Consider the following 25,111-nt stretch of genomic DNA (forward strand, 5'->3'; position numbering starts at 1 on the left):
CAGCCTTCCTCAAGTGACGGAACAACAACAAATGTAGAAGCAGCGATTATATTGCAGTTCTGTCATGTTGCACGTGGCCTATATACTCACGCTGACGTCACAGTCATCGTTCATCGTTCGGCTGTTGGAACTGAAGAAGCAGGATTGAACAATTCGACTATAAATTATTTGCCAGTCATAGCCAAATATCACGTGGTGATTCAAGCATATTAGTGTCTTCTGCATCATTATAGAGAAGAAAACCTGCCATCAATATTAGGTGTTTGTACTTTTTTGCTGTCTAACTTGTCTCACTTTGTTATTCGCCTTGCAGTTCTTATTCTAATCATCTTTATTGCTGTGTTTCATGTTGCAGGCATCAAAATGAATATTGGCGACCAATGATTACACAAGCTGCCCGAAGGACCATCTTCCAAAACCAATTCCTTAAGCATATGCAGGCTGAACTGCTTGATGTTCATGATGTAAAATAGCATAGCCAGTGATCTCAGACTGTGGTATCGTTGCACAAAATAAGACGTATCAGACCCTGCCTTGTTAACGCCTAGAACACTACCTCATCGTTGCAGCAACCAGCCATGGTGTCTCAGTGGTTAGGGTGCTCGGCTGCTGACTCAAAAGACACGGGTTGAATCCCAGCCACTGTCGTCATGTTTTTAGAGGGAAAATGCTAGGAGGCCATGTAATGTGTGGTGTGAGTACATGTTGAAGAACCCCAGGTGGTCGAAATTACCTGGAGGTCTCCACTATGGCATCCCTCATAGCCTGAGTTGCTTTGGGTTGTTAGACCGTATAAACCAACGATCATCGCAACTTGAACAATGGATATCATGAAACATTCTACAGGTGAAATTGTGCATGATTGCTGAAGAAACTTTGGGATCCAGTAGACAGCAGCACAAGTTGCAGATGCAAGCTAGAGTGTACAGAGAAAAAAAAATGCAGTAGAAAAAGTGCATGTGTTTGTGTGGATTTGCCTTTTCTGCATAATACTCTTGCTTTTTGTGCTGTAGTCTCACCAGTTTAGCTCTTCAGTTTCTATTGTCATTCTGTCAGCCTTTTGATCTTTCATGTCTCATTATTTCATGGCTTATTGTTTTCTGTATGCTTCTGCATACAACTTTATAATGTGAGCTCTGCATCGCAATAGTAATACCTTGTGGTGTGCTGTCAGATGTGGGGCGATTTTAATAACTACTGTTTTATCTGATGTCTGCATAAGCTTGTAGTGCCTGTGCTTCTGATCCTATCTGCGGTTGGGAAATACTTATCTAGTCTGGTTCATTGTGATTTCCTGTTAACAATTCATGCTTGTCTTTAGTGCTGTGTATTACATTGGTGACACTGCTGACAGAAATGGTTTTGTCCTTGTGGTTTTCAATGTGACCGTTTCTGTTCTGCATTTATTTTGTCAGACCAGCAGACCTCATTATGCTAGATTTATTAAAGGAGTTCTGCCTTCCTAATATTTTTTGCTTTGCTTCTGTAGACAGAAGGAATACACTCATTGCCGGTGTACTGTGTCACTAATGAAAGCTCATAGACATGTTATTCGTGCAAAACTCCTGGGCAGGCTTGGAAGATCTCCATGAAGCCAGGCATTATATGAGCACTTTGTGTAAGTTGCTGAGACTCTTAAGCTGCCTACTGAGTATGCTTGTTGCTCTGAGTAATTGTTTGAAAGTTAAAATATTCATGCTCCAGCTCTATGGAAATTTATAATTACGAGGAAATTTTATTTTAAAAACTCATCTTTCTGTTTTGAGCGTTAACCCATTGACACTGAAATAGACTTGAGTTAAATATTGTGTAATATTGCCACCACCAAACACGCATGGTCTCGTATTTTCCTAAAAACACCCCGCCTTACTTGGTGCAGGCCTGGTCACAGCTGATCCCAAGCTCAGAGTGCTGTCTGGGGAGAACATGAGTCAGAAGCTGCACCAGTCCCCCCACTGCAGTCAGCACTTCACGAAGAAAAACTGCCAAGACCAGCACCTTCTCACCCTAACGGATGACCGTCCCTACAAGTGTAATCATTGTGGGAAGATCTTTACTCAAAAGATCAGCCTGATCCGCCACATCCGTATCCACACGGGTGAGCGTCCATACAAGTGTAACCACTGTGACATCAGCTTTTCTCGAAAGGGCCACCTGGACCGACACCTTCGCACCCACACGGGTGAGCGTCCGTACAAGTGTGACCACTGTGGAAATAGCTTTGCTCAAAAGGAGACACTGGTGGCACACCTTCGCACCCATACGGGTGAGCGTCCATACAGTTGTGACCACTGTGACAGCAGCTTTGCTCATAAATGCCGCCTGGTGCAACACCTTCGTACCCACACGGGTGAGAGACCATACAACTGTGACCACTGTGGGAACAGCTTTGCTGAAAAAGGCACGCTGGTGAATCACCTTCGCACCCACACGGATGCGAGACCATTCCAGTGCCAGCTCTGCCCCATGGCCTTTAATCGGAGTACAGCCCTTGCTAGGCATGTGCGAGCCCATAAGAGTGAAAGACCTTATCAGTGTCAGTTTTGCACAAAGACGTTTAAAGAAAAATGTGATTTAAAACGCCATGAGAACAAACACGTTTCAAAAACCACGGTTCCTCAAAGTTTTGATACCTCTTCCCAGCATTAGATGTTAAAGCCATTGCTAGCTGACTTCTCACTTTTTAATTTGCTTTCTTGAGAAAAGAATGCAAATTTACATTTCTTCAAAGTACGTCTACACAGAGCAATCTTTTGGTTGCGTTCACTCCTCCATAAGAAACCTGAACATACCAAGCTGGTACTGTCATGAATGAGACTGAAATCGTGCCATGTACGGATATGATCATGTCATTTTATTAGTTTCAGCGCATTGAATGATGTGCATGAATTGTGGCTGCAGTGTTTGGCACTAGCTAGCAAATTGACTGACGTCAGAGCAGTTCTGCATCCTATAGCGAGTTTAATGCCACCAGAGAAGCATGCTGTTTCATTATTCTTTTCATGCTTTTGTTGGGGCTGTATTGTACTCAAGAGCAGAGAAACAAGCCTAGCCGCCTGATGATAAACATTGCTCGCTTTTGTTCTTAGAGTTTTCTCTTGGTTTAGGTATTTAAAAATGAAGGCTTTATTGCACTACATTCCTGTGGATTATCTGTTGTCGAATAATCTGTGATCGTTGCATGTGGCGTATTTTCATTACAAATTGCATTGTCAGTCTTGACAAACATGCTTTATAGATTTGGAGGCAAACAATCATCTCACTGTCTCAACAAAAGTTGTTCTCATCATGGTGGGTGGAACAGCGCGAACAGATGAGAGACGAGAAGAGAAAGACACAGACAAGCGCTGACTTGCAATTAATGTTTTTATTGAGAACATACATTTTATACCACAAAAACACGTGGCATGTCAGTAACATAGCACTTGAGCTGGCACTTTCAAAGGTTACATCGCTACACGCTTATCAGCCACAAGGTACGCTCTCATCAACGAGCCTCCCCCATCTTACTTTCACTTCGTGAAATATCTAAAACCGAAACCTCCTTATCAACCTGAAACAAGGAAGGCTCGCTAACACACAATGCTTGTCTTTTTCGAATGAAATATGCCTCCATTATTTCCCTGATTGTTTTATTTGTGTGGCGAAACAAAATCCTTGTTTTGGTGACCAAGGGGCGGCATTTTTTCTTTTTCCTGTTTTCTGCACTCGCGGCAGTTTTCTCTCAGATGGGAATGACTTGAATCCGAGAGTGAGTTCAAGTGTTCCCACAAACGAATACTAAATGCAACGGCCGGTTTGGCCTATGTAAACTTTCTTACAAGAGAGTGGAAGGTCAGAAACAACTGAGCTGGCGCAATCGACCAACCGTGACCTGTGTGCCACTTGGCGTTGGAACGGGCTAACACTTTTTATTTGTTCATGTTAATTGCTAATGGCTCGGCATAGCCCACACAACTTTTTCGTTGCCGAAAAAAACGACGTCGACTTCGAAACGTCCAGCCACATTTTTCAAATTGTGTGCTATCTTGTGTACATACGGAATAACAGCCAGTTTGTTATGCAACTTTTCGCTGTTTGGTTTCACACATTCCGCCTTTACCAGTCGCAAAAGCTTTTCGCAAGTTGATGAAATAACATTGTGTGGAAAACGTGCGCTTTTTAGCCTGCGGACTTGTGACAGCACACTATCTGGAATACAATGATGACACGAGTTCTGAAGACTAGTGCGAATGAAAGACACAGCAATTTCGTTTTTTACAATTATCGAGTTCCCGTATAAATGGCTTAAAACTGGTTTCTGGGACCTTGCTGAATGCTCCCAACGCACTTGGACATTTTTGAAAAACAATTTGAGGCTTAAAAACTGGATAGCATTGTTTGATGGAACCTCATACATGAATGACAGTCCCTTTGCACTCTCGCGAAAGAGCTTCAAGATTTCCGCTATCCTCCTGCTTAAGTTTTCTTTCTCAACCAGCACCAGAAAATCGTCTACAAATCTGAAAATTCGTATTGCCAGTGCATTGATGTGTTTGTTAATAGTTCTGTCCAGTTGACCTAGAAAAATATTGCTTAATGTGGGCGCCATCTTTGATCCAATACATATGCCCTTTTTTTCCACATACACTTCACCTCGCCACCCAACGTATGTGGACTTTAAATAAAACGACAAGATTTCAAGAAAAGTCTTGACAGATCCTGCAGTGACCCATAAAACGCTTCGTCATTTTCTTCAGCGATGCACTTTTTGACTGCTTCCAACATGCCTTTGTGAGGCAGAGAATAATATAGGTCTTCAATGTCGACACCGAAGCCTGAACACAACCCCAGATTACTAAGCTTTAGGAACTGCACCAACCTATCTGTTTTGTCAACCATAAATGGATCGTCCACAACTGACTTTGAAAGATGCTTTTGCAGCTAACTGAATACCGAGTATTGCCAAGTGCCTGCTTCCGAAACGATGGCTCTGAAAGGAATGTTGCTTTTATGAGTTTTTGCAGATAAAAACAAATCTAACTTATCACCTTCCACTTTTGGGGTCGCCGTCGCCAAGGACCCAAAATTACACTCGTTTAGCAGTGAAACATGGTTTAGAAGAACTTTTTGTTGGGCTAGATGGTGCATTTTGAAACAAAAGAGCTGTAGCGCAACCCAGACAAACACAAGAAAGAGGTACACAGGACTAGCGCAAAACTTCATCTAACTTTATTCACTGGCAGCACAGCAAATATAAGGAAAACCAGATCATGTGCAGATACCAGTTCACACACACCATTATCAACAGAACCGTCTCCGATTTCTGCCGCTTCAGGGCACTCAAAACACTAGCGCAGTGCTGAGGAAGATGCGCACCACTTAGGTCTTTCAGTGAGCGCGCTCACGTTTGAGGCTGCATCAAATGATGCTGTCCAGCTTTTAAGCTTCAAATTGTTTTTCAAAAATGACCACGTGTGTTGGGAGTATTCACTAAGGTCCCAGAAACCTGTTTTAAACTATTCATCCGGGCACTCAAAAATTGTAAAAAACGAAATTTCTATGTCTTGCATTCGGTCTGGCCTTCAGAACACGTGTCATCATTGCATTGCAGATAGTGTGCTGTCACAAGTCATTCGGCTAAAAAGCGCAGGTTTTCCAGACAGTTTTATTTCATCAACTTGTGAAAAGCTTTTGCGACTGGTAAGGGCGGAATGTGTGAAACCAAACAGCGAAAAGTTGCATAACAAACTGGCTGTTATTCCGTATGTACACAAGATAGCACACAATTTGAAAAATGTGGCTGGACGTTTCGAAGTCAACGTCCTTTTTTCTGGCACCGTAAATGTTGAGTGGCTATGCCGAGCCATTAGCAATCGCCATGAACAAGTAAAAGTGTTAGCCTGTTCCAATGCCAAGTAGCACACGGGTCACGGTTGGTCGATTGCGCCTCCTCAGTGTTTTCTGAGTTTCCATTCTTTTGGAAGAAAGTTTACATAGGCCAAACCGCCCGTTGCGTTAATATTCATTTGTGGGAACACTTGAATTCACTCTCGAATTTAAGTTATTCCCATCTGAGAGATCATTGCCGCGAGTGCAGAAAACAGGAAAAGAAAAAGAAAAAAAGCTGCCCCTTGGTCACCAAAACAAAGATTTTGTTTTGCCACAGAGATAAGACAACCAGGGAAATAATGGAGGCATATTTCTTTCGAAAAAGACAATCAGAGTGTGTTAGCCAGCCTTCCTTGCTTCTGGTTGATTATGAGGTTTCATTTTTAGATAATTCATGAACTGAAAATAAGGGGGGTGAGGGGAGGCTCGTTGTTGATGAGAGTGTACCTTGCGGCTGATAAGTGTGTAGCGATGTAACTTTTGAAATTGCCAGTGCAATTGCTATGGTACTGATATGTCACGTGTTTATTGGGTATAAAATGTATGCTCTGCTCAATAAAAACATTAGTTGCGAGTCAGCGCTTGTCTGCGTCTTCCTCTTCACGTCTCTCGTCTGTTTGCATTGTTCCACCCACCATGAACTGTTACCAACTCGCTCAACTTTCCATCCTTCTTCAGTGTAGTTCTCATTCCATTTTACAGTGCCAGTTTCAGGGTATTTAAGGATTTATATAGCAAGCCACTGTATAATATGCTTTGCTTACGGAAAGTCAAGTGAACGTGCTTTGGTTACTGCATTTCTCAAAGCGCCAGTGACATAAAAAATTATTTCATTTTATAAACAGCTTTTAGAGTTGCATTTGTTAAAAAGCAGTCAGCTTTAAGAAACTTCTACTCCATCCTTAGATTTAGGTATGTGTTTTGAGCATTATTAGTTTTCAAAACAGAGGCGTCAACCAGAAAAAAGGTCTTAATTTACGTTTCTGTTCCCAGCACAAGGTCCTTGTTCACAGCGAAGTTGCATTCTACTGGTTGACGTCTCTTTGTTTTCAGGTGAACCCTCTGGCTAGACGGTATGCCATTGCACTCTCAAATTTGCACTTCAGTATTATATTCTTTTTTTTCATGAAGTTGATTAGGTCACAAATAGTTAACTTGCTGCTTGGGAGTTTATTGTCAGTTGTAATTGTGTTCTGTAACAAGTTTCCAGGATTTGTAATCAAATCAATAAAAATTTTGTCATCCATGCAAAGTATAAGGATGTAGTGCCCACAGAAAGCTGAAGCTGTGGGCAGCTTTGTTCTCAAGAGCACCCTGACGCACCACCTTCGTACCCACATGGCTGAGCGTCCATACAAGTGTGAGCACTGCAGCGAAGCGACTGCCTTTACACATGATGGCAGCACAAGCACATTGTGGACATGACACAGACATACACCGAATAACAACTGGTCGCTCTGTATATAGTGTTTTTAAATTTATGGGCTGAAAGATATGGCACTAGAATACAGAGATGATTTAAAGACAAATACAAATCATTATTTCAGCCATTCTAAGATGGAGTGCTCATGTTGCAGAGAGAGACGGGTCAAAGAACTAAAAGAAAACAAAACCAAGCACTGCTACTCTTATTGATGTGATATGAGTGCAAGCATTTTCTTCTTTATGGATCCAGAACACTTCAGAAAATTTGTGTGCGCACTTCTGCATCTTCGTCGCCTTTGTCTTAACAAGGAATATTTCAGTTTGCTGAAGCAGAAATATAGATTCGGCAGATTGGTTCATCACTATTTGGGATGACAACACTGTGTGAACAGCACTTTTAAACCTGTTTTAATTACCCTTATATATATATTCATACTATTATCCCAACAGATCTTTAAAATTAACGGGCCCTTGTTTTCATTTTCTTTCATCTTCTCAAAAATGCGACGTGTTGATTGACAATGCTCTTCACTCCCTTTTCTTGTGGAAAGTAAGTGTTTTTACCACAACCTCCAGTTAATGCAACGAAAAAGCACGAAACTACCGGAGAATTCCCACGAAATATCCAGAACATTTTTCATGCAGAAGGTTAAAATGATACACTTCCATGGGGTGGCAGCATTAATAATGTGGTGTTGCTAATTTAGTTTGGCATCCACATGTTCTTGATGGTTGAAAAACAGTAATATAGTGATTACAGACACCTGCACAGAGGATGTTATTTGGTGGAATGGTACTCATTTGTACGTTCACATCTCTCCAGCAGTAAATGCAGGCTTTACATTACTAACCACATAACTTTATGCCTGTTCAATAAGCAGTTAGGTGTGGTAGAATATTGTAGAAAATAAATTAAGAAACGCATAGGCTTGGGCAAGTTTGTCAGACAAGCTAAAGAGAAGAATGGCGCGGCATCAAGTAACGAGGAGAGCAGGAGAGGACACACTCGTGAGTGTGCATGCACGTGTGTGGGGCATGTTGCGTTGTATGACTTCGGCATAGTGGCATCCAAACAATAAAGTCGACAGTTGGCACTTGTGCATGTGTGTGCTCTCCTGTTGTCCTCGTTACTTGATGCTGGGCCATTCTTCCCTTTAAATTTCCAAAAATTGCCTGCAAAATTTATGGAGAACATGCCATAAAGGAAGGTAAAATGTCAATGAAATGGTGACCGCTGTTGAAGACCACATGGCTTCACGAATATAGCACGAAAGCTAAATTGTGAAAGCTATAGGTGAGGGATGCAATTACCATAATGAGTCAAGATAATATTTAAGAAACTTAAGTCACACAACTGCGTAGATATGGGCATGCACTTTTTGAAAGGAAGATTTCTGAGTAAGCTGATACCCGATAACTACATGTAACCTAATACAGTGTGTCGCTGGATAGTAGTCGAGAGCAACAAATGCTCGTTTTGCTCTCAAGTGACATATCTTTTGTGTTAATTTCTGCTCAATGTAGGAAGAACACATATTACGGTCGTGGCATCAGGCTTACGTTTTTCCTAACTGTTCTTTGTACAGAGCACGTAGAGAGCAAAAATGAGAAATTCCCCCCCCCCCCCCCCCCGCATCTCCTGGATTTTCCCCGCCCTGCGTCTTCCTCCTCACTTTCCTATTGCTGACCTCCTCAAAGAGAATGGGGGCAGGTTTTTCTGCCCGATCGTTGGCTTCCGGGCACCAGAATGCCCCTTCACATGGTCACCACGTCACCATGAGGTGCAAAAACTTTTGTTTGCTTTTTAGTTTTACCCTGTCGGGATTGGCCTGCATCATACAGTGTCCGCTGGCACGCGCCTGCACTGCGTGATGTGGTACTTTGGCATATTTCAATGTTAAACAGGCTGGAAAAAGGATTAACTTTATTTGCACTCCTCGAGGGAAATGCGACGAGCTGCTAATAAAACAATGGCTGATCAACATAGCAAAGACAGAGTTTGTCCAGACGAAAAGGACTGTTTTGTGTGAAGTACTGTGCTTCTCTTGATGTTCCAGCATGCTTTGCGGAGCATTTGTGAAATTTAAGAAACCACATTATTTTTCTCTTCCCACAGTTGGTTTTGTTTGTGTGACCATTTTCAGAAAAGTAGTTGTCTGCGCGGGATTGTCTACGGTGGTTTGAGAACAGTGAACCCAGGTGAACTCGCAATCAGCTTTAGCGAAGCTACAAATTTTTACTGTTTATGGTTCTAATGTGCATCTATATTGATTTTAATACAATATTCTGCATGATCAAAAACAAAATACACATAACAGGCCTGCTGAGGCCACAGAAGACTTCACTGGCAGAATCATTAGGTGCATCTCTTTTCTGGCTGCTGAGCTCTTCTTTATGGAAGCCGGCTTTCTGCTGTTGAGAACAGTGAACTCAGGTGAACTCGCAATCCACGGTAGCAAAGCTGCAAACTTCTATTATTCGTGAATCTAATGCATGTCTAAAATAAATTTAATCATTGGGCGCATCTAAATTTTGGCATCAAGGCCCTTCTTTACGGAAGTGGCTTTTCCTTTCAGCATCTCCGTAAATGGCATTCAACATTGTTGATAATATCTACATGGCACACACACTATGAGATGTCTTTTGGCCTTTAAAAAACCTTTACAGATGCTTTTAAGAGCTATTTTCAGCAACATGTACCATCATCAACAGCAGCAGCAGCCTGATTATGCCCACTGGAGTACAAAGGCCTCTCTCGTAGCTCTGCAACTAACCCTGTCCTGTGCCAGATGCAGCCGCCCTATCCCTGCAAACTTCTTAATCTCATCCGCCCACATAACTCTAACATCTTTTCCTTCCCTTAAGAGTTTTCCGCATTGTCTTCCAAATATGTAACTGTTTTTCTGTGCATTGGTTTTGTATTTTGAACTGTGTGTTCTGAAAGTAATCTGTATACACCACATCTTACGGCCGTTCACAAGGCGGCCAGTATTGTGACAATAAAATTAAACTTGCTGCTCGAGATTGTTTTGCAAATCTGTAACATTGTTTATCGACACATTTGTTTTGTATCTGAAAAACTGTGTGTGATGTAATTATTTTGTACGCGCCATGTCTTACGGTCCTTCAGGGCGACTAGTATTGTGCCAATAAATTAAGATGCTGTTTCGCCCGAGTCACTTTGCCGACCAATAGATTTTTGAGAAGAAATAAAAATGACTTATTTGTGTATGCACTGCCTTTGATTAGCAGTCGTAGGAGCTTACAGTTTGCAAGCTGGAAACGAAACCATGCGACACCCGACACTTTTGCTTCGTACATTAGCCAAATGGGATGCGAAAATCAGCCTGTGTATCGTTCATGCACATAGATTCATTTTTTTTTGTTGGACATAGATTCAGATTTCTTAAGTGGCTGTTGGCCCCATTGAATGTCATCTGTCTGTTGCCCAAGACAATGGCAGCTTAATTTCCTGCTCAGTTTTACTCTTCGTTCCCGATGCCTCAGTGTACCTGAGAATGACGCTGAAGTGCAAAATTTTTCTTGCCATTTAGAGCATGCCTTCTGGTTCACTTCTTTATTGTCATGAGGGATACGTGCCACTACAACCTAACGTAACATTTACAAGGCGATTATAATACTTGTGCACAGCAGTTTTTAAATGAATGCTTTCAAAAGCCGGAACAGCAAGCCCTTCCAGTGACCCTCCCGTGGCATTGTCTCCTGCGCGTAGATGGGTTCAGATTGCGTGCCCAGCGTGCCCGCTGGTGGGAGAGTGTAATTCGAGGAGGAAAGCAGCCGAAGGGAGAGTGTTGCTACTTTCACAAAGATAGAAAGAACAAACCCAACTGCGTCACCTTGTGAAATAGACTATTTCTGAGAACAGATAAGTGCAGTGTTACCAATGGGTCCTGAAAATTGGAAAATTGGTTTTTGAGGAAAGGAAATGACGTAGTAACTTGCTCACGTATCTCGGTGGACACCCGAACCCCCACCGTAAGAAAAGGAAAAAAGGTGGGAATGAAAGGAGAAAGAGGTGCCGCAAAAAATGCCTGAATAATTTCGAACACCTGGGGATATTTAGCGTGCACTGATGTGGCACAGCAGACAGGTGCCTTTTGCGTTTTTCCACCATCGAAACACAGCTGCCGCGGTCGGGTTCGAACCCGGGTACTCTGGGTCAGTAGCCGAGTGCGCTAACCACTGAGCCAGCACAGCGGCCTGCCATTTCCTGTTTAGTGCAGCAGGAAGAGGTAAGAGAGACCTACTGCAACATGACAGCGACATGTGGTTGACCGTGAGGAACTAAGAACGCCGCAGCACGTACCCATAGCAATTTATGCTTTTAGCAGTATGAATCCTTTGCACTTTGCCGTAGTTTTTTGTTTTTATTCGAGAAGCGCGCCATGATGAATGAGTTGAGAAAAGGGGAAGGAATGCAGGAGATAGAAACATAAAAGGAGTGAAGACCCGTTTTGCTGAGTTAGCCAGAGAGGTTGCTGATGATGACGATAAAAGAAATTTCATGGTCCACTTCATATAGTCACGTTCGCAGTTCTGCTGCAGGCCCTCCTCCCAGAGGAGCCGTTTTCTAATAGCAGCCGTCACTGGGCATGTCCACAAGTGCCGCACATCACAAATGTTCAGTGCAGCACCACAGTCAGGGCACCTGTCAGTTGCCGGCAGATCTTTTGCACGCCACCAATGACAGACAGACGATGTCAAAGCCGCCCTTGTCGGAATTTGGTGCACAGATACCTCCGCCTGCCGAGTAAGACTAGGGGGAGAGGGTGCGAACATGAAGCAATGAGAGCGCGTGTTCGTTGGCAGAGAACTTGGGAATCGGCAACATGGGACAGGAACGGATCTGGGGGAAGAGGGCAAGGTGTGCGGTCGTCTAATGTGTCAAGGTGAGTTATAGAATGTTATATGGATCCTGAGCATCGCCGTGAATCAAGAGTATGCGCACAGGACATAGGTACTTTGTGCAGAGCGCATTAATTGATTGTGTAACTGGAATGTACATTGAAAAACATTAAGCTGTTTAAGGGCGGCAAGGGAGTCTGTGTAAACATGAACTGTATTGAATGTGAGAACATGCGAAAGAGAAGCAATGGCACTGTAAATGGCCTGCAGTTCCAATGTCTGGGCCAGACAGACAGAAAAACGTTATTGTTGCAAGTGAGTTTTAGACCGTCTGGGGAGTGCACTATCGGTAGTATATATGTCGCGCGAGAGTTGAGATGTGGATTGGAGGGATAATACAGAGCACTGACTCCCCTTTCTGCTGTATGTGATGCATCCATGTACGATATGCACCATTCAGGCTGATACCAATGGGGAAACAGTGCGGCGATTGTATGTGAGGTCACAGTATGGCTACGGAACAAATGCCTTTAAACTATGAAGTTGGAGAGACTGTTTGCGAGCTCTGTTTACCACCCGTTGGTCGATGAGTTCACTGAATGGATTAAGTTGGGTGAATTCTTGAAGCATGCGTATGGGTGTTAAACGGGGCAGATATGTTATGGCGTGCATAGCCTCATGATTGATAGCTTCAAGGGAGTCCTACTTTATGCGGGTGAAACGTTGAAATTGTGCCTAATATATTATCCGTGGCTGAAGGATAGAGTGCACAAGATTTAAATGGAGAATGCCTATCATATGAACAGTTTCTGCTTGACGAATTGGAGAGCGCACAGATTGAGGGTGTATGTCCGGGTTTGTGCTGAAGGCAATTTGAGTGTAAATAAGATTGTCTGCGCGTACAGAGTCCCATGATGCTATGCGTACGCTGCGGCATATTTTCTGTAGATGCGAAGGAGTGAGCGAGATAAAAATATGGTTGTGATCACTACCCCAAGTATCTGAGTCAGCAGCCCAACTAGGGTTAGTGGGGCCTAACCACACTGTCAAATCAGGTGAGGCTACCTCAGAGCTGTATTCGGGTGGTGTAAAAGTTGAAAGGAATGATCTCAAAACCTGCCTTGGATGTGTGCACCCCCTGAAACATTTTATGGGTCTAGCCGCAGATGCCAATCATTTTGCCGCGGTCAAAGCTATCTGGGTAACCAGAGTTAATGTAGTTGAACGCGTTGCAGATGCAAGTACTTCCATTCAAAGTGGATAATTCATATTGCGTGCACCAGGGGACAAGTAAACACAACAATTGCTAAGGCACCGATTGCACTGACGCCTAGCTGCTAAAAATGGAATGCATCTTTGTGTTTTTTGTGATAGTCTTGCTGACACAGTCGTGAGTGAGCTTTTCGTAGCTTTAGTGGTCGTGACTATTGATGCACCATTTACTTTGTTTATGCGGTCTCTTCTGCCTTTCATCGCACAGCTAGTGCAATGCTCAGACTGTCGCGCTGTTTGGTTTTGCATGGTGGCCATTAAAAGCGTGGTACACATTCGCCGAGTAATTGTAACTGTCATTGAAAGCACTGCTGTCTGTTCCAAGGCCCGATAGAGGCGATGTATCCGGCGGTGCTATTAGCCAGCTGGTCGCGCCGAAAAGTTGTAAGAAAGAGCATTGCATATTAACATCGCTGTTTGGCAAAGAGACCACTGCACTCTGCTCTAATGGATTCATGCAATGATTAACGATTAGGTGTTTAATAGCTGGAGCCAGGCCAGAACAAATCCTTGATAGCTTTCCTTTAGAGTATTTATTTTCCCATTTTCCCTTCTACGTGTCCTCGAAGCATCTATGGTAATATTGTTAAATGCACGAGGCATATAAACATGGCTGATTGGGGCCTTGGAATTTTATTTTGATTTGGACGCCTTGCTCTCTTTCATTTTGCAAGTATCCTAAGTGATGTAGAAAAGACGAGGACTGCAAATTGCGAGCTTAATCTTAACAGACTCCCTGGTTGATGCTCGTATCCTGCAAAACAGTGTATCCTTTGATTTGACTATGTGTTCAGCATAGTCCAGTGTACTAGTAGTAGTAGTAGTAGTAATTAATAGTATTTTATTTGGCCATATAATGTCTGAATGAGCGCTTAAGGGAACAGCAGCGTTCCATGAAATCAGGGACAGGGTCGAATTTACCCCTGCATTGTGGCGCATGCCCGGATGCTACGCGCAATAACCCTTGCCTGCCTTTGCTGACAGATACAAAAGTTTTGAGGAGGAGCCATAACCAGGTGGCGCGTGAGTTAGCGGAGGCGTTTTGTATCAAACAGAAGGATAAAGATTGCGTAAGTGACCCTTCTATCAAACTGTATCAGAATGAAGACAAGTTTTTGGTTTCCACATGTGTGTGATGTGACAGTTTGAAACTATTAAAAGAGTGTCGTGTTGTCAATAAAGTTAGTCGCGAGTCTACGCCTGTTGTGTTATCTTCTTGTCCTTGTCTCTTTGTGCGCAGTACCACCCCCCTTGTATTTACCAATACAATATGCTCTCGAGTATAGGCTACAGGCGGAAGACGAAGCATGCCTCCTGACGAGGCCTACATCCCGAATGATACAGCTGGAACAACGGTGTCCTCATGACAACAAAAAACACTTTCACAACAATAAACAAAATTTATCGGAATTGAAACAGTGAACAATGCAAAACATGCTGAACAACAATTAGCAGTAAACGAAAACACTTTCATGATATGCACATTTGGGTAGAAAAGTAAACAATGCACAAAAACTAAGTATACAGAGTTAGTTGAAATTTATACAGGAGGAAAAAGAAGCCAGTTTTTTCTTAAACATGGATACACTACGATTTTCTGCAGCAATTTCTACAAGAGACCGATAGTACATAAGTTTACAATTTGTTTATCTATAATTTGTTTCCCATAGTTTGTTCTACGTCTTGCAGTGGACGGCGCAACTGCTCGTAAACCATACATAATGTTTCTTGAATTACAAGCATTCTGGAAAAAACAAATGATGCTTAACATTAAAAAAATGTGGACAGCCAAACTCAAATTGCCGAAATAAAAGAAACTGTGAACATCAAATGTTTTGAAAAGATTTGCTTTTACCTCAAAGCTTGAAAATAATGAACGTTGAGCCCTTTTCTGAAGTGTAAAGAATTTATACGAACTGGTTTTGTCGCAGGTTTCCCACACCAGGTTGCAGTACACAAGGGAATGAACAAGTGCAAATTGTTTTTTAACCTGTAGTGGGAGCAGATACCTTATATGATAGATAACACAAACAGACTTGGCCATTTTTAGTCTTGAGCAGTTTACATGATCTGTCCACCTCATATCACTGTATAAATACACACCTAGAAACTGGCAAGTATGCACTTGCTCGATGTTCAAGTCATTAAAAGCGAATTTGATTTGATGATCTAATGGTTTTTTTCTGTATGGAAGAGCATAAATTTGTTTTGTTGAAGTTTTATTGAAATCGGTTGACAGAGAGCCAAACCGCTAACTCGTTAAGCCAGATATTAGATTGCTGTTCAAATACTTGAAGACTGGAGCCAGAAAAAAGGCATTAGTATCGCCGACTTACGACATAATATTAGGAGTTAATGGAAGGTTGACAATGTTAATGATGTATAAAAGATATAAAAGGGGCCCCAAAATTGAACCCTGAGGGACACCTAAATTTAATCTACCAAAACTGGATTTTACACCGTCATTATGAGTATACTAGATCAGGTGTCCAATTCTCCAAAAGGGAATTTGCAACTCTGCAGATCCCATAAGTTTCGAATTTCTGAAGTAGTGTTGAATGCTTCACAGATTCAAAGGCTTTACACAAATCAAAGAAAAATTCTAAAAGAAAAAAAAGACTTCAAAATTATTAATTTTAGCATTTTTAATATCAACCAGTGCTGATTGGGTTGATTTACCAGCCTGAATGGCATACTGTTGGAGGCATTAGAAGTTCAGCTTGTAATAATTTATTATTTGGCCTGAAAAGTACTGGTTCAGCTAATTTTGAAAACAGAGGCAATACCGCAATGAGACGATAATTGTATGGGTCATTTTTGTTGCCTCCATTAAAAAACTTAAATGTTGCACGCCAACACTCAAAACTTTTAATTTTCTGGGGAATACATCAAAGAGCAGCATTCTATTACAATCATGAGTGAGTGCAGTGATAATATTAACAGCACATTTGATAGAAAAAACAGCAACTTCATCATCTCCAGGTGAGCACGTATATCAAAATGCGATAGCTATAGAAACGGCATCTGCTTAAATAGGGGACGAAGATATCGAATCAGTATTGCAGGAGGGCAAGCACGGCTCTACAGTTCAGGTTAAGTGACAGATAATAGAGGATTGGTATGCTCTGGCAGCTAAAAAGTGTTTGCTGAGTATGTTAGCAAATGAGTCTCCGGCATAATTCACCGCATTGATTTTTAGCTCTCAAAGAAGATCATTTTCCCTGTTCCCTATGATGGTGTTAATACCATGACAAATTAACATTGGGTTGTGTAACACAAACAAAGAATTATTAATATATAAATTTTTACCGAGAATTTTTAAATCCATGCATGCGCCCTCTTCATGTATTCCTATGCTGGATGAAAACCATGGTCAGTGAAATTTATTAGCCTAATTACTGTGTGAGATTGCCTTGTGTATTTACAGGTTGCTGCGCACAACAAAAAATGAGCTGCAATATGTGTGGTCATGCATTTCACTGAAAGTACCCTGCCTTTCTTGATGCACGCGTGGTTACAGCTGATCCCAAGGTCACAGTGCTTCCTGGGGAAAACATGAGCAGGCAGCTGCACCAGTCCCCCACTGCAGTTGGAATCCTCATAGAGCCGCACCTTCTCACCCAAACGGGTGACCATCACTTCCAGTGTGACTACTGTGGAAAGAGCTTGGCACGAAAATATGACTTCATGAGGCACATTCATACCCACACTGGTGAGCGTCAACACAAGTGTAACCATTGCAGGAGCAGCTTTCCTCAAAAGCAAATCCTGGTGGCACACCTTCACCCCCACACTGGTGAGCGTCCGTACAAGTGCCAGCTTTGCCCCATGGCTTTTGCACGGAATGCAACCCTTGCAAGGCATGTGCGAGCCCGCAAGAAAGAAAAACCATATCAATGCCAGTTCTGTACGAAGGCGATCAATGAAGAGCACTTTTTAGAACACCATGAACTCAATACACACTCTGGAAAAACCACACTTCTGTAAAGGTTTGTTGCCTTTTACTCAAATTGGATATGGGAGGCATTGCTAGCTAACAATATAATAGCCTGATTGGCTAAAAGTATGCAAATTTGCATGGCCTCAAAGTAAACGGGCACTAGGCAATTTTTCACTTCCTTTCTCTTATCTCTAAGAAGTGTGATGTTACTGAGCTGTTTCTGTAATTGACTGGGACTGGCATGGTATATGAAAGTGAAATATTTCATTGGAACATGGTATATTGCAAAAAGATTTGGGTGTATAATTTTGTTGCAGCTCGCTAACTCAAACTTCAAGGGACCAGTATAAATGTTTGAATTATTGAACCGCTTCGAAAAAGACTGACGCGCGCCGCTTGTATCACGGCAAGTTTACTTGGTAAAAGATTGGGCAATAGTCGCCAGCTTTTGAGATGAAAACAGTGTAACAATGATTATTTTTAACGCTTCCATCAACCCCTTTTTGCGCATGCTTTGTTGGGGGCATCAAAGCACAATGTCTTCAAAATGGGAGGGCCCCCCTGACGGGCCTCCCTGAGAGAGGTGTGCGGGCAACTCCACCGGATGCAGCCAGGTTTAATTAGGGCTTTTGTGTCAACTGTTTGCCATGCCGGTCATTCGTAGATGCAGCCTTCTTTTGGGGGCCCATTCGAACTAACCAATTCCGGATTCATAGTGTCCGAATCAGTGAACATCTGATGCCACAGACTTGCATTGGGATTGGTTCGGACCATGCCAGCAATTCAAAGTATTCGGAGTTACAAATTAATGAGGGTTCAATTAGTGAGCTCTTACTTTGTGCATTACTGACATTATTTCTTGGCCTTCCACCAGCAAAAACATAAGCAGGTGAAAGAAACGTTGTGTTTTACAGTGTGTTGTGTTTTTTTTAGTGTTTTATACTACCATGAGTACATAATGCTTGCTGAAGACAAAGCCCAACCTCCAAATGATATATGTTTCTTGCTTTTACTCGTAGGTTTTGAGTGTGTTCTTTTTGTTTAAATATTAGAAAAAAGAAAGAAAACTCCACCACACCAGTCTTGTGCATTATCACTTGTCAAGTACCATATTTACATGGTTGTAAGTTCACCCTCATATCACATTTCAGAAAAATAAAAACTTGGAAGTTGATTAAGCTTGGCCTTTGATAATAGAACGTGATAACATTGGCCTGCGGCCAGCACTTATCGCCAGCCGCTATCCGCTACCATGTGCAGGCATGCCCGTGGCAACATTCCTAAATTAAAATGTATTATACTCTGTTTCATACATCAGGTGCAATGCTGTGGAAGGTACGGTAGTAGTCTGGATGGGAAAATAAAGGGAGGCGTGTTACTTTGCGCTTGTTTTGTGCCCGAGTGGCCTAAGGCACGCGAAAGGTACAGCGTGACGTCAGCAGTAAGAGTCTATTTGATCAAGTTCATGACAAATGTGTCATGTAGTAAGCCTGCATACAAAGGATTCACCATGTTTCGCTCACCACAAGGAATACACTACTTTTTGGTTGTGGATGCAGGGAGCGCAAACAAGTGCGCTAGCTTTGACAGCATTGCACCTGATGTATGAAATGGAGCATAGTCACCAGACTGCTCCTCCACACTTGGGCCATCGTCTAACTAGCGCTGCTGTCGTTATCATTGTTTAGAGAAATCTTGCACTTCGCAAACAGCCACATCATGACAATACATGGAACAGCGGAAAATTTTGCCTCGCTGCCCATGAAGGGTGCCGCGACCTAATAGGCTTAGCAGTGTATGCTGACAATCTTGCGCCATACAGAACAGCCAGAAAGGAGTACCCAACACCACACAAATCCCTCAACAAGTTAGAAGAGAACACCCTTAGGAGACTACAAACCAACGCCTACCCAACACCAGCTAAATTACACCAGTGGTACCCTACACTATACTCTCCACAGTGTCCACATTGTGGAGCGGTAGCTAACCTCTACCATATGGTGTGGGCATGCCAATATAATCCCTTAGTTGACCCCATTCCCAACCCCTCGGAGGAGCAGTGGGAGGCTATTCTGCTCAGCGATGATCCTGACCGTCAGCACTGGCTGGTGGGGAGGGCCAGCGCAGCAGCAGCAGCCAGTTGGACTACCGGACTAGGCGGTCCACCCACATGTTCGGAGAACATTGAAGAAATAAAGACGTTTGTAATCAATCAATCAATGCCTCGCTGCAGCTGCCACGCCTATATCGCCCGTTGCAAACGTCGAGCTTGTGCCCCGGCGCAATTGTTCATTTCTTCGGCATAAAGAATGACAGCAATCTTGAATGTATCCGAGAACAAAGCACCGGTCGCTTACCGGACCCAGTGCACAAATGACGACTGAAGAAGCACTACATTAAAAACTTGTAAAACGCGACAATTAGTAACCAAATGTGTAAGAACCAAAGAGAAACTATGCATGAGCGGCGGCAGATTTTCCGTAGGCTACCGACTCTCCCAAGCGCCGCTGCCATTCGGAGTAGCGGTGCCGCCGCGATTGGAACAGTGGCCCTTCCATCAACTATCGACGGTCCCTTAAGCACTGAGAGCGCAGTTAAAAGTAAAAAGATGCCTTTTAAGAGTAGAACGCAAATGAGTTATTGGGACGCCGCCGCTCATCAGCAGCCGCGATCTGCAACCACACGTGGGAAGTGGAGGGGAAGGGGGGGATGCCAGTTTCCTGCTTACCGACAGCCGTCTTAGGCTGCCGCGCGCGGTGCGGGGATGCCGGTTCTGCGCGTTGACATAGCAGCTGCTCAAGGCCAGCACCAAGAGCAATGCGACGAAGCCGTGCAGCAAAAATGCAACCATGCTGTAGCATGTGAGATACATTGTTTATTTCGCCTTTTTTTATGGTGTCATGCTTTGTTTTCGATTCTAAGTCGATGCCCCAAACTTGGGTTTTGAAATTTTTAAAAATAGGTCGACTTAAAATTGCGTAATTACGATAGACTTCTCTTGAATGTGGTGGCAATTTTGCAACGTTGCTGAATTCAAAAAAATTAATGCCTTTATTCAAGTTTCCACATCGAAAGAAGCCTGTAAGTCCATTGACCTCCAAAACCCCGCTGCCTTTACAAACACTGTAGCGGGCAGTGGAGGCGGTCGGAGGTTTCGTCCACACCATCGTCTGCTACGGTACCCGGTTTTCTTTCTTTTGTTTATCATGCCGTTTGAGAACTTTTCATGTAGAGCTACCTAGGTTGTCCAGTTTGAACCACTGCATCAGTGAGAAAATATAGCGCTTGCTATATTTGCCTTTGGAATGACATTGCACACTTGTCAGTTGTCTTCAAAGTACTTGCCAACTGTAAACGAATGGCTGCCACCACGAGTAGACTGCGAAACGGAAGAAATTGTTCTGAAGTTTTGTTACGCGTGTGTCGCACTCCCCCCAGCGCTCCCAGCCGAAGGTGACACGCGCTCCCCCGAATCATGGTGCTTTAAATATACATCGCCTTTGAAATGGCATTTCAGACTTTCACAATCTGTTCTAAGGTGCGCTAGCTTGGCTTTTCTTTACGAAGGGACGGCATGTTCAGTGCACAGTGAAATCATGAAACTGGTTAGAAAATTTTTTTTTGGCATGTATTCCTATAGGGCACTGTTATGATCCGGATGCACTCCAGCTTAAGCGGATTAAGGCGCGAACTCCCTCGACTGGGGTGACCACGGCAGCGGCGGCGACAGAGGCAGCATCAAGTGGCCAGTCTGGCCTCGGGTATCCGAACAGAGCAATGCTGTTGAAAGGTCGTGCTGGGATGGTAATTGAAAGACTGTTGCGACCTCGACAGAGGTCCCATGTATTGGACAACAGGGGGGAGTACAAGGACGTTTTTTCACCTGTTGGGTTTGTTCACCTGTTTTCACCTGTTGCGTGGCATTCCTCTCCCACAGAGGCATCGACTGGGCCGGATTGGTGACATCGACCCGACAGTGTTCGAGGATTCTCCTTTCCATCGACCAAGCTGTAGAGAGTATCAGCACCGCCTCCTGCTGTGGGCATTACCACATTGGGCCTCTTCGATTATTCGCCTGTGGCTGCCTGCTGGCTGACTTTGGGTCGCAAGAACGCGGAGCCAGGTGCTCGATTTCCTCGGACTGCCCCACGCACTTCGAGTGGCTGCCCAGAACATGTTACTTTTTTTTTTATTCTGGCAGTGTACCTAGAGTCTTTAGTGACTCTAAAGTGTACCTACTGGCTGGATGAGCGGTTTCAGGCTGCCACCGGGCAGCCGGACTTGCCAGGATTATTCTTTGCTGGCAGTGCTCGGGCAACTAGCAGACATCAGACAATTGGTATGGCAGTGGGAAGTGGTTGTGGCCATTTTTATATTGACTAGAAGGACCGCAGTTCTTTATGAGAAGATTCACGCGACTCAGGCGCTTGCTTCAACTAGACCATGGTGCATATAACCAGATGTGTCGTCAGCAGTGGCACCTTTTGTGGTAGTTCTCGCTGTTCATCTATTTGTTTAGCATACGTATGTGTGATCAAAGTTCAAACATCTGACCACCTTGGAAGAACAAGTTTTCGCTTCATATTACGATCGCATAGATGTGCACAAAATATTTCTGCTGTTAATTTCGTGTGCCAAGCAGATTCCCGCTGTTAAAACATGGGCATATATGCATGTGCTGAATGTGTTCAGCGAGTTCTAGCATTGATACGGCAGCGTATAGTATTCGCGGTGTACTGCGCAGTGGAAAGCCAGATAAGCTTTGAGAAATGCTTGATTGATTGAAACATGTCCTTTATTAAAAGCCCTCACCAGCACATTGCTCGAGGCATCTGTACGGGCATATATGTGGCCTCACAGTTTTCACATTACGGCAGCTGAGGTGCGCTGACTCTGTCGTCGTCCACTGTCGTAAAGCTTGATGCTCGGGCCTTCTGCCACAAATGCTGAAGAGGGGAAGAGGGCCTCATATTTCTCTGAAAACACCCTGCCTTTCTTGGTGCAGGCCTGGTCACAGCTGATCCCAAGCTCGGAGTGCTGTGTGGGGAGAACATGAGTCAGCAGCTGCACCAGTCCCCCCTCTGCAATCGGAGCTTCACGAAGAAAAACTGCCTTGAGCAGCACCTTCTCACCCAAACGGATGACCACAACTACAAGTGTAATGATTGCGGGAACATTTTTTCTCAAACGGTCGCCCTGACAGACCACCCGAGTACGAACAGTGGTGGGCGTCCATACAAGTGTGACCACTGTGACAGCAGCTTTTCTCAAAAGGGCCAGCTGAACTGACACCTTCTTACCCACACGGGTGAGCGTCCATACAAGTGTGACCACTGTGGAAATAGCTTTGCTCAAAAGGAGACACTGGTGGCACACCTTCGCACCCACACGTGTGAAAGACCATACAAGTTCCAGCTCTGCCCCATGGCCTTTAAACAGAGCACAGCCCTTGTTAAGCATGTGTGAGCCCATAGGAGTGGAAGACCTTATCAGTGTCAGTTCTGCACAATGAAGTTTAAAGAGAAACACAGTTTAAAACACCATTAGAACAACAAATACGCTTCAAAAACCACAGTTCCTCAAAATTTTGGTACGTTTTCCCAACATTAGGTGTTAAAACCATTGCTACCTAACTTGTCTCTTTTTAATTTGCCTTCTTGAGAAAAAAATTGCAAAATTTACGTATCTTCAATGTACATCTGCACAGATCAACCCTTCGGTTGCTTTCACTCCTCCTTAAAAATACTAAGCTGGTACTGTCATGAATGAGACTGAAATCGTGGCATGTACAGATATGATCATGTCGTCATTTTATTAGTTTCAGCGCATTAAATGATGTATGTGAATTGTGGTTGCAGTGTTTGCCACTAGCTAGCAAATTGACTTACTACGTCAGAGGAGTTCTGCGTTCTTTTGCGAGTTTAATGCCACTAGAGAAGCATGCTGTTTCATTATTCTTTCCATGCTTATGTTGTGGATGTATTATTGGGACTCAAGAGCAGAGAAACAAAACTTAGCTGCCTGATGATAAACATTGTTTGCTTTTGTTTGCAGGCTTTTATAGTTTTCTCTTGGTTTAAATTTTTATAATGAAGGCTTTACTTCACTAGATTCTTGTGCATTATCTGTTTTCGAATAATCTGCTATCATTGCATGTTGCATACTTTTATTACAAATTGCATTGTCAGTCTTGACAAACATGCTTTATAGATTTGGAGGCAAAAGGCAAACACTCACCTCACTATCTCGACAGCAGTTCTCATTCCATTTTACAGCGGCGGTTTCGGGGTATTTAAGGATTTCTATAGCAAGCCACTGTATTTATGCTGTGCTTACGGAAACTCAAGTGGACGTGCTTTGGGGACTGCATATCTCAAAAGGTGCCATTGACATAAAAAATTATTCCAATTGATAAACAGCTCATGGAGTTGCATTTGTTAAAAACCAGTGAGCTTCGAGAAACTTCTACTTCATCCTTATATTTAGCTGTGTTGTGAGCATTAATACTTTTGAAAACAGAGGTGCCAACCAGAAAAAGGTCTTACTTGACGTTTCCGCTCCCATCACGGGGTCCTTATTCGCAGCGAAGATGCATTCTACAGGTTGACGTCTTTGTTTTCAGTTGAAAACCCTGTCTAGACGGTATGCCACTGCAGACTCAAATCTGTGCTAAATTGGGTTACTTCCTGCTTGGGAGTGTTTTATCAGTTGTAATTGTGTGCTGTAACAGTTTCGAGGATTTGTAATCGGGTCAATAAAATTTTTTTCATCTCTGCAAAGTACACGGTTATTGGGCCCACAGAAAGCTGAAGCTGTCGGCAGCTTTGCTCTGAAGAGCGCCCTGATGCGCCACCTTTGTACCCACATGGGTGAGCGTTCATAGAACTGTGAGCACTGCAGCGAAGCGACTGCCTTTACTCATGATGGCAGCACAAGCACACTGTGGACATGACACAGGCATATGCCAACTAACAACTGGTCACTCTATAATGTTTTTAAATTTATGGGTTGAAAGATATGGCACTAGAAAACAGAGATGAACTAAAAACAAATTTCAGCCATGCTTAGATGGAGCGCACATGTTGCAAAGAGTGACGGGTCAAAGAGCTAAAAGAAAAAAAATCAACCACTGCTACGCTTATTGATGCGATATGAGTGCAACCATTTCCTCTTTATGGATCCAGAACACTTCGGATAATTTGTGCGCGCACGTCTGCACGTTCGTCGTCATCGACTTGGCAAGGAATATTTCAATTTGTTGAAACAGAAATATAGATTCGGCAGGTTGGTTCTTCACTTTTTGGGATGGCTACACTGTGAGAACAGCACTTCTAAACCTGTTTTAATTACCCTTATATATGTATATATATATATATATATATATATATATATATATATATATATATATATATATATATATATATATATATATATATATATATATATATATATATATATATATATATATATATATTAATAATGTTATTCCAATAAGATATTTAAAACTATGGGACCCTTGTTTTTATTCCTTTCTTTCATCTGCTTACAAATTAGCCGTGTTGATTCGCAATCCTGTTTACTTTCTTTTTTTGAGGAAAGTGAGTCTTTCTACCACAACCTCATGTGACATGCAAGGAACAAGCACTAAACTACCGGAGAATTCCGGTGAAATATCCCGTACATATTGCATGCAGAAGGTTAGAATCATACACCTCCATGTGGTGGCAGCGTAATTTA

At 43.0% G+C, this 25,111-nt stretch overlaps 2 protein-coding genes across 2 annotated transcripts in view; both read left to right on the forward strand.

The window, feature by feature from the left end:
* LOC144109662 (uncharacterized) overlaps positions 1–10,527 on the forward strand; it is a 50,927-nt gene extending 40,400 nt beyond the window's left edge. The window contains exon 4 of the mRNA XM_077642471.1: positions 1,880–10,527. Coding sequence (XP_077498597.1) covers positions 1,880–2,649 — 770 coding nt within the window. The 3' untranslated portion in view covers positions 2,650–10,527. The remainder of the gene's footprint in view (positions 1–1,879) is intronic.
* Positions 10,528–16,348: 5,821 nt separating this feature from the next.
* On the forward strand, positions 16,349–22,832 carry LOC144109663 (uncharacterized). The gene is made up of 5 exons (XM_077642472.1): positions 16,349–16,352; positions 16,955–17,146; positions 21,015–21,135; positions 21,312–21,550; positions 22,380–22,832. Exons 1-5 carry the CDS (start codon positions 16,349–16,351, stop codon positions 22,661–22,663), a joined length of 840 nt encoding a protein of 279 aa, XP_077498598.1. The 3' UTR covers positions 22,664–22,832.
* Positions 22,833–25,111: the final 2,279 nt, after the last annotated feature.

Source organism: Amblyomma americanum, chromosome 11 (assembly GCF_052857255.1).
Source record: "Amblyomma americanum isolate KBUSLIRL-KWMA chromosome 11, ASM5285725v1, whole genome shotgun sequence".
NCBI classification, from domain to species: Eukaryota; Metazoa; Arthropoda; class Arachnida; order Ixodida; family Ixodidae; genus Amblyomma; species Amblyomma americanum.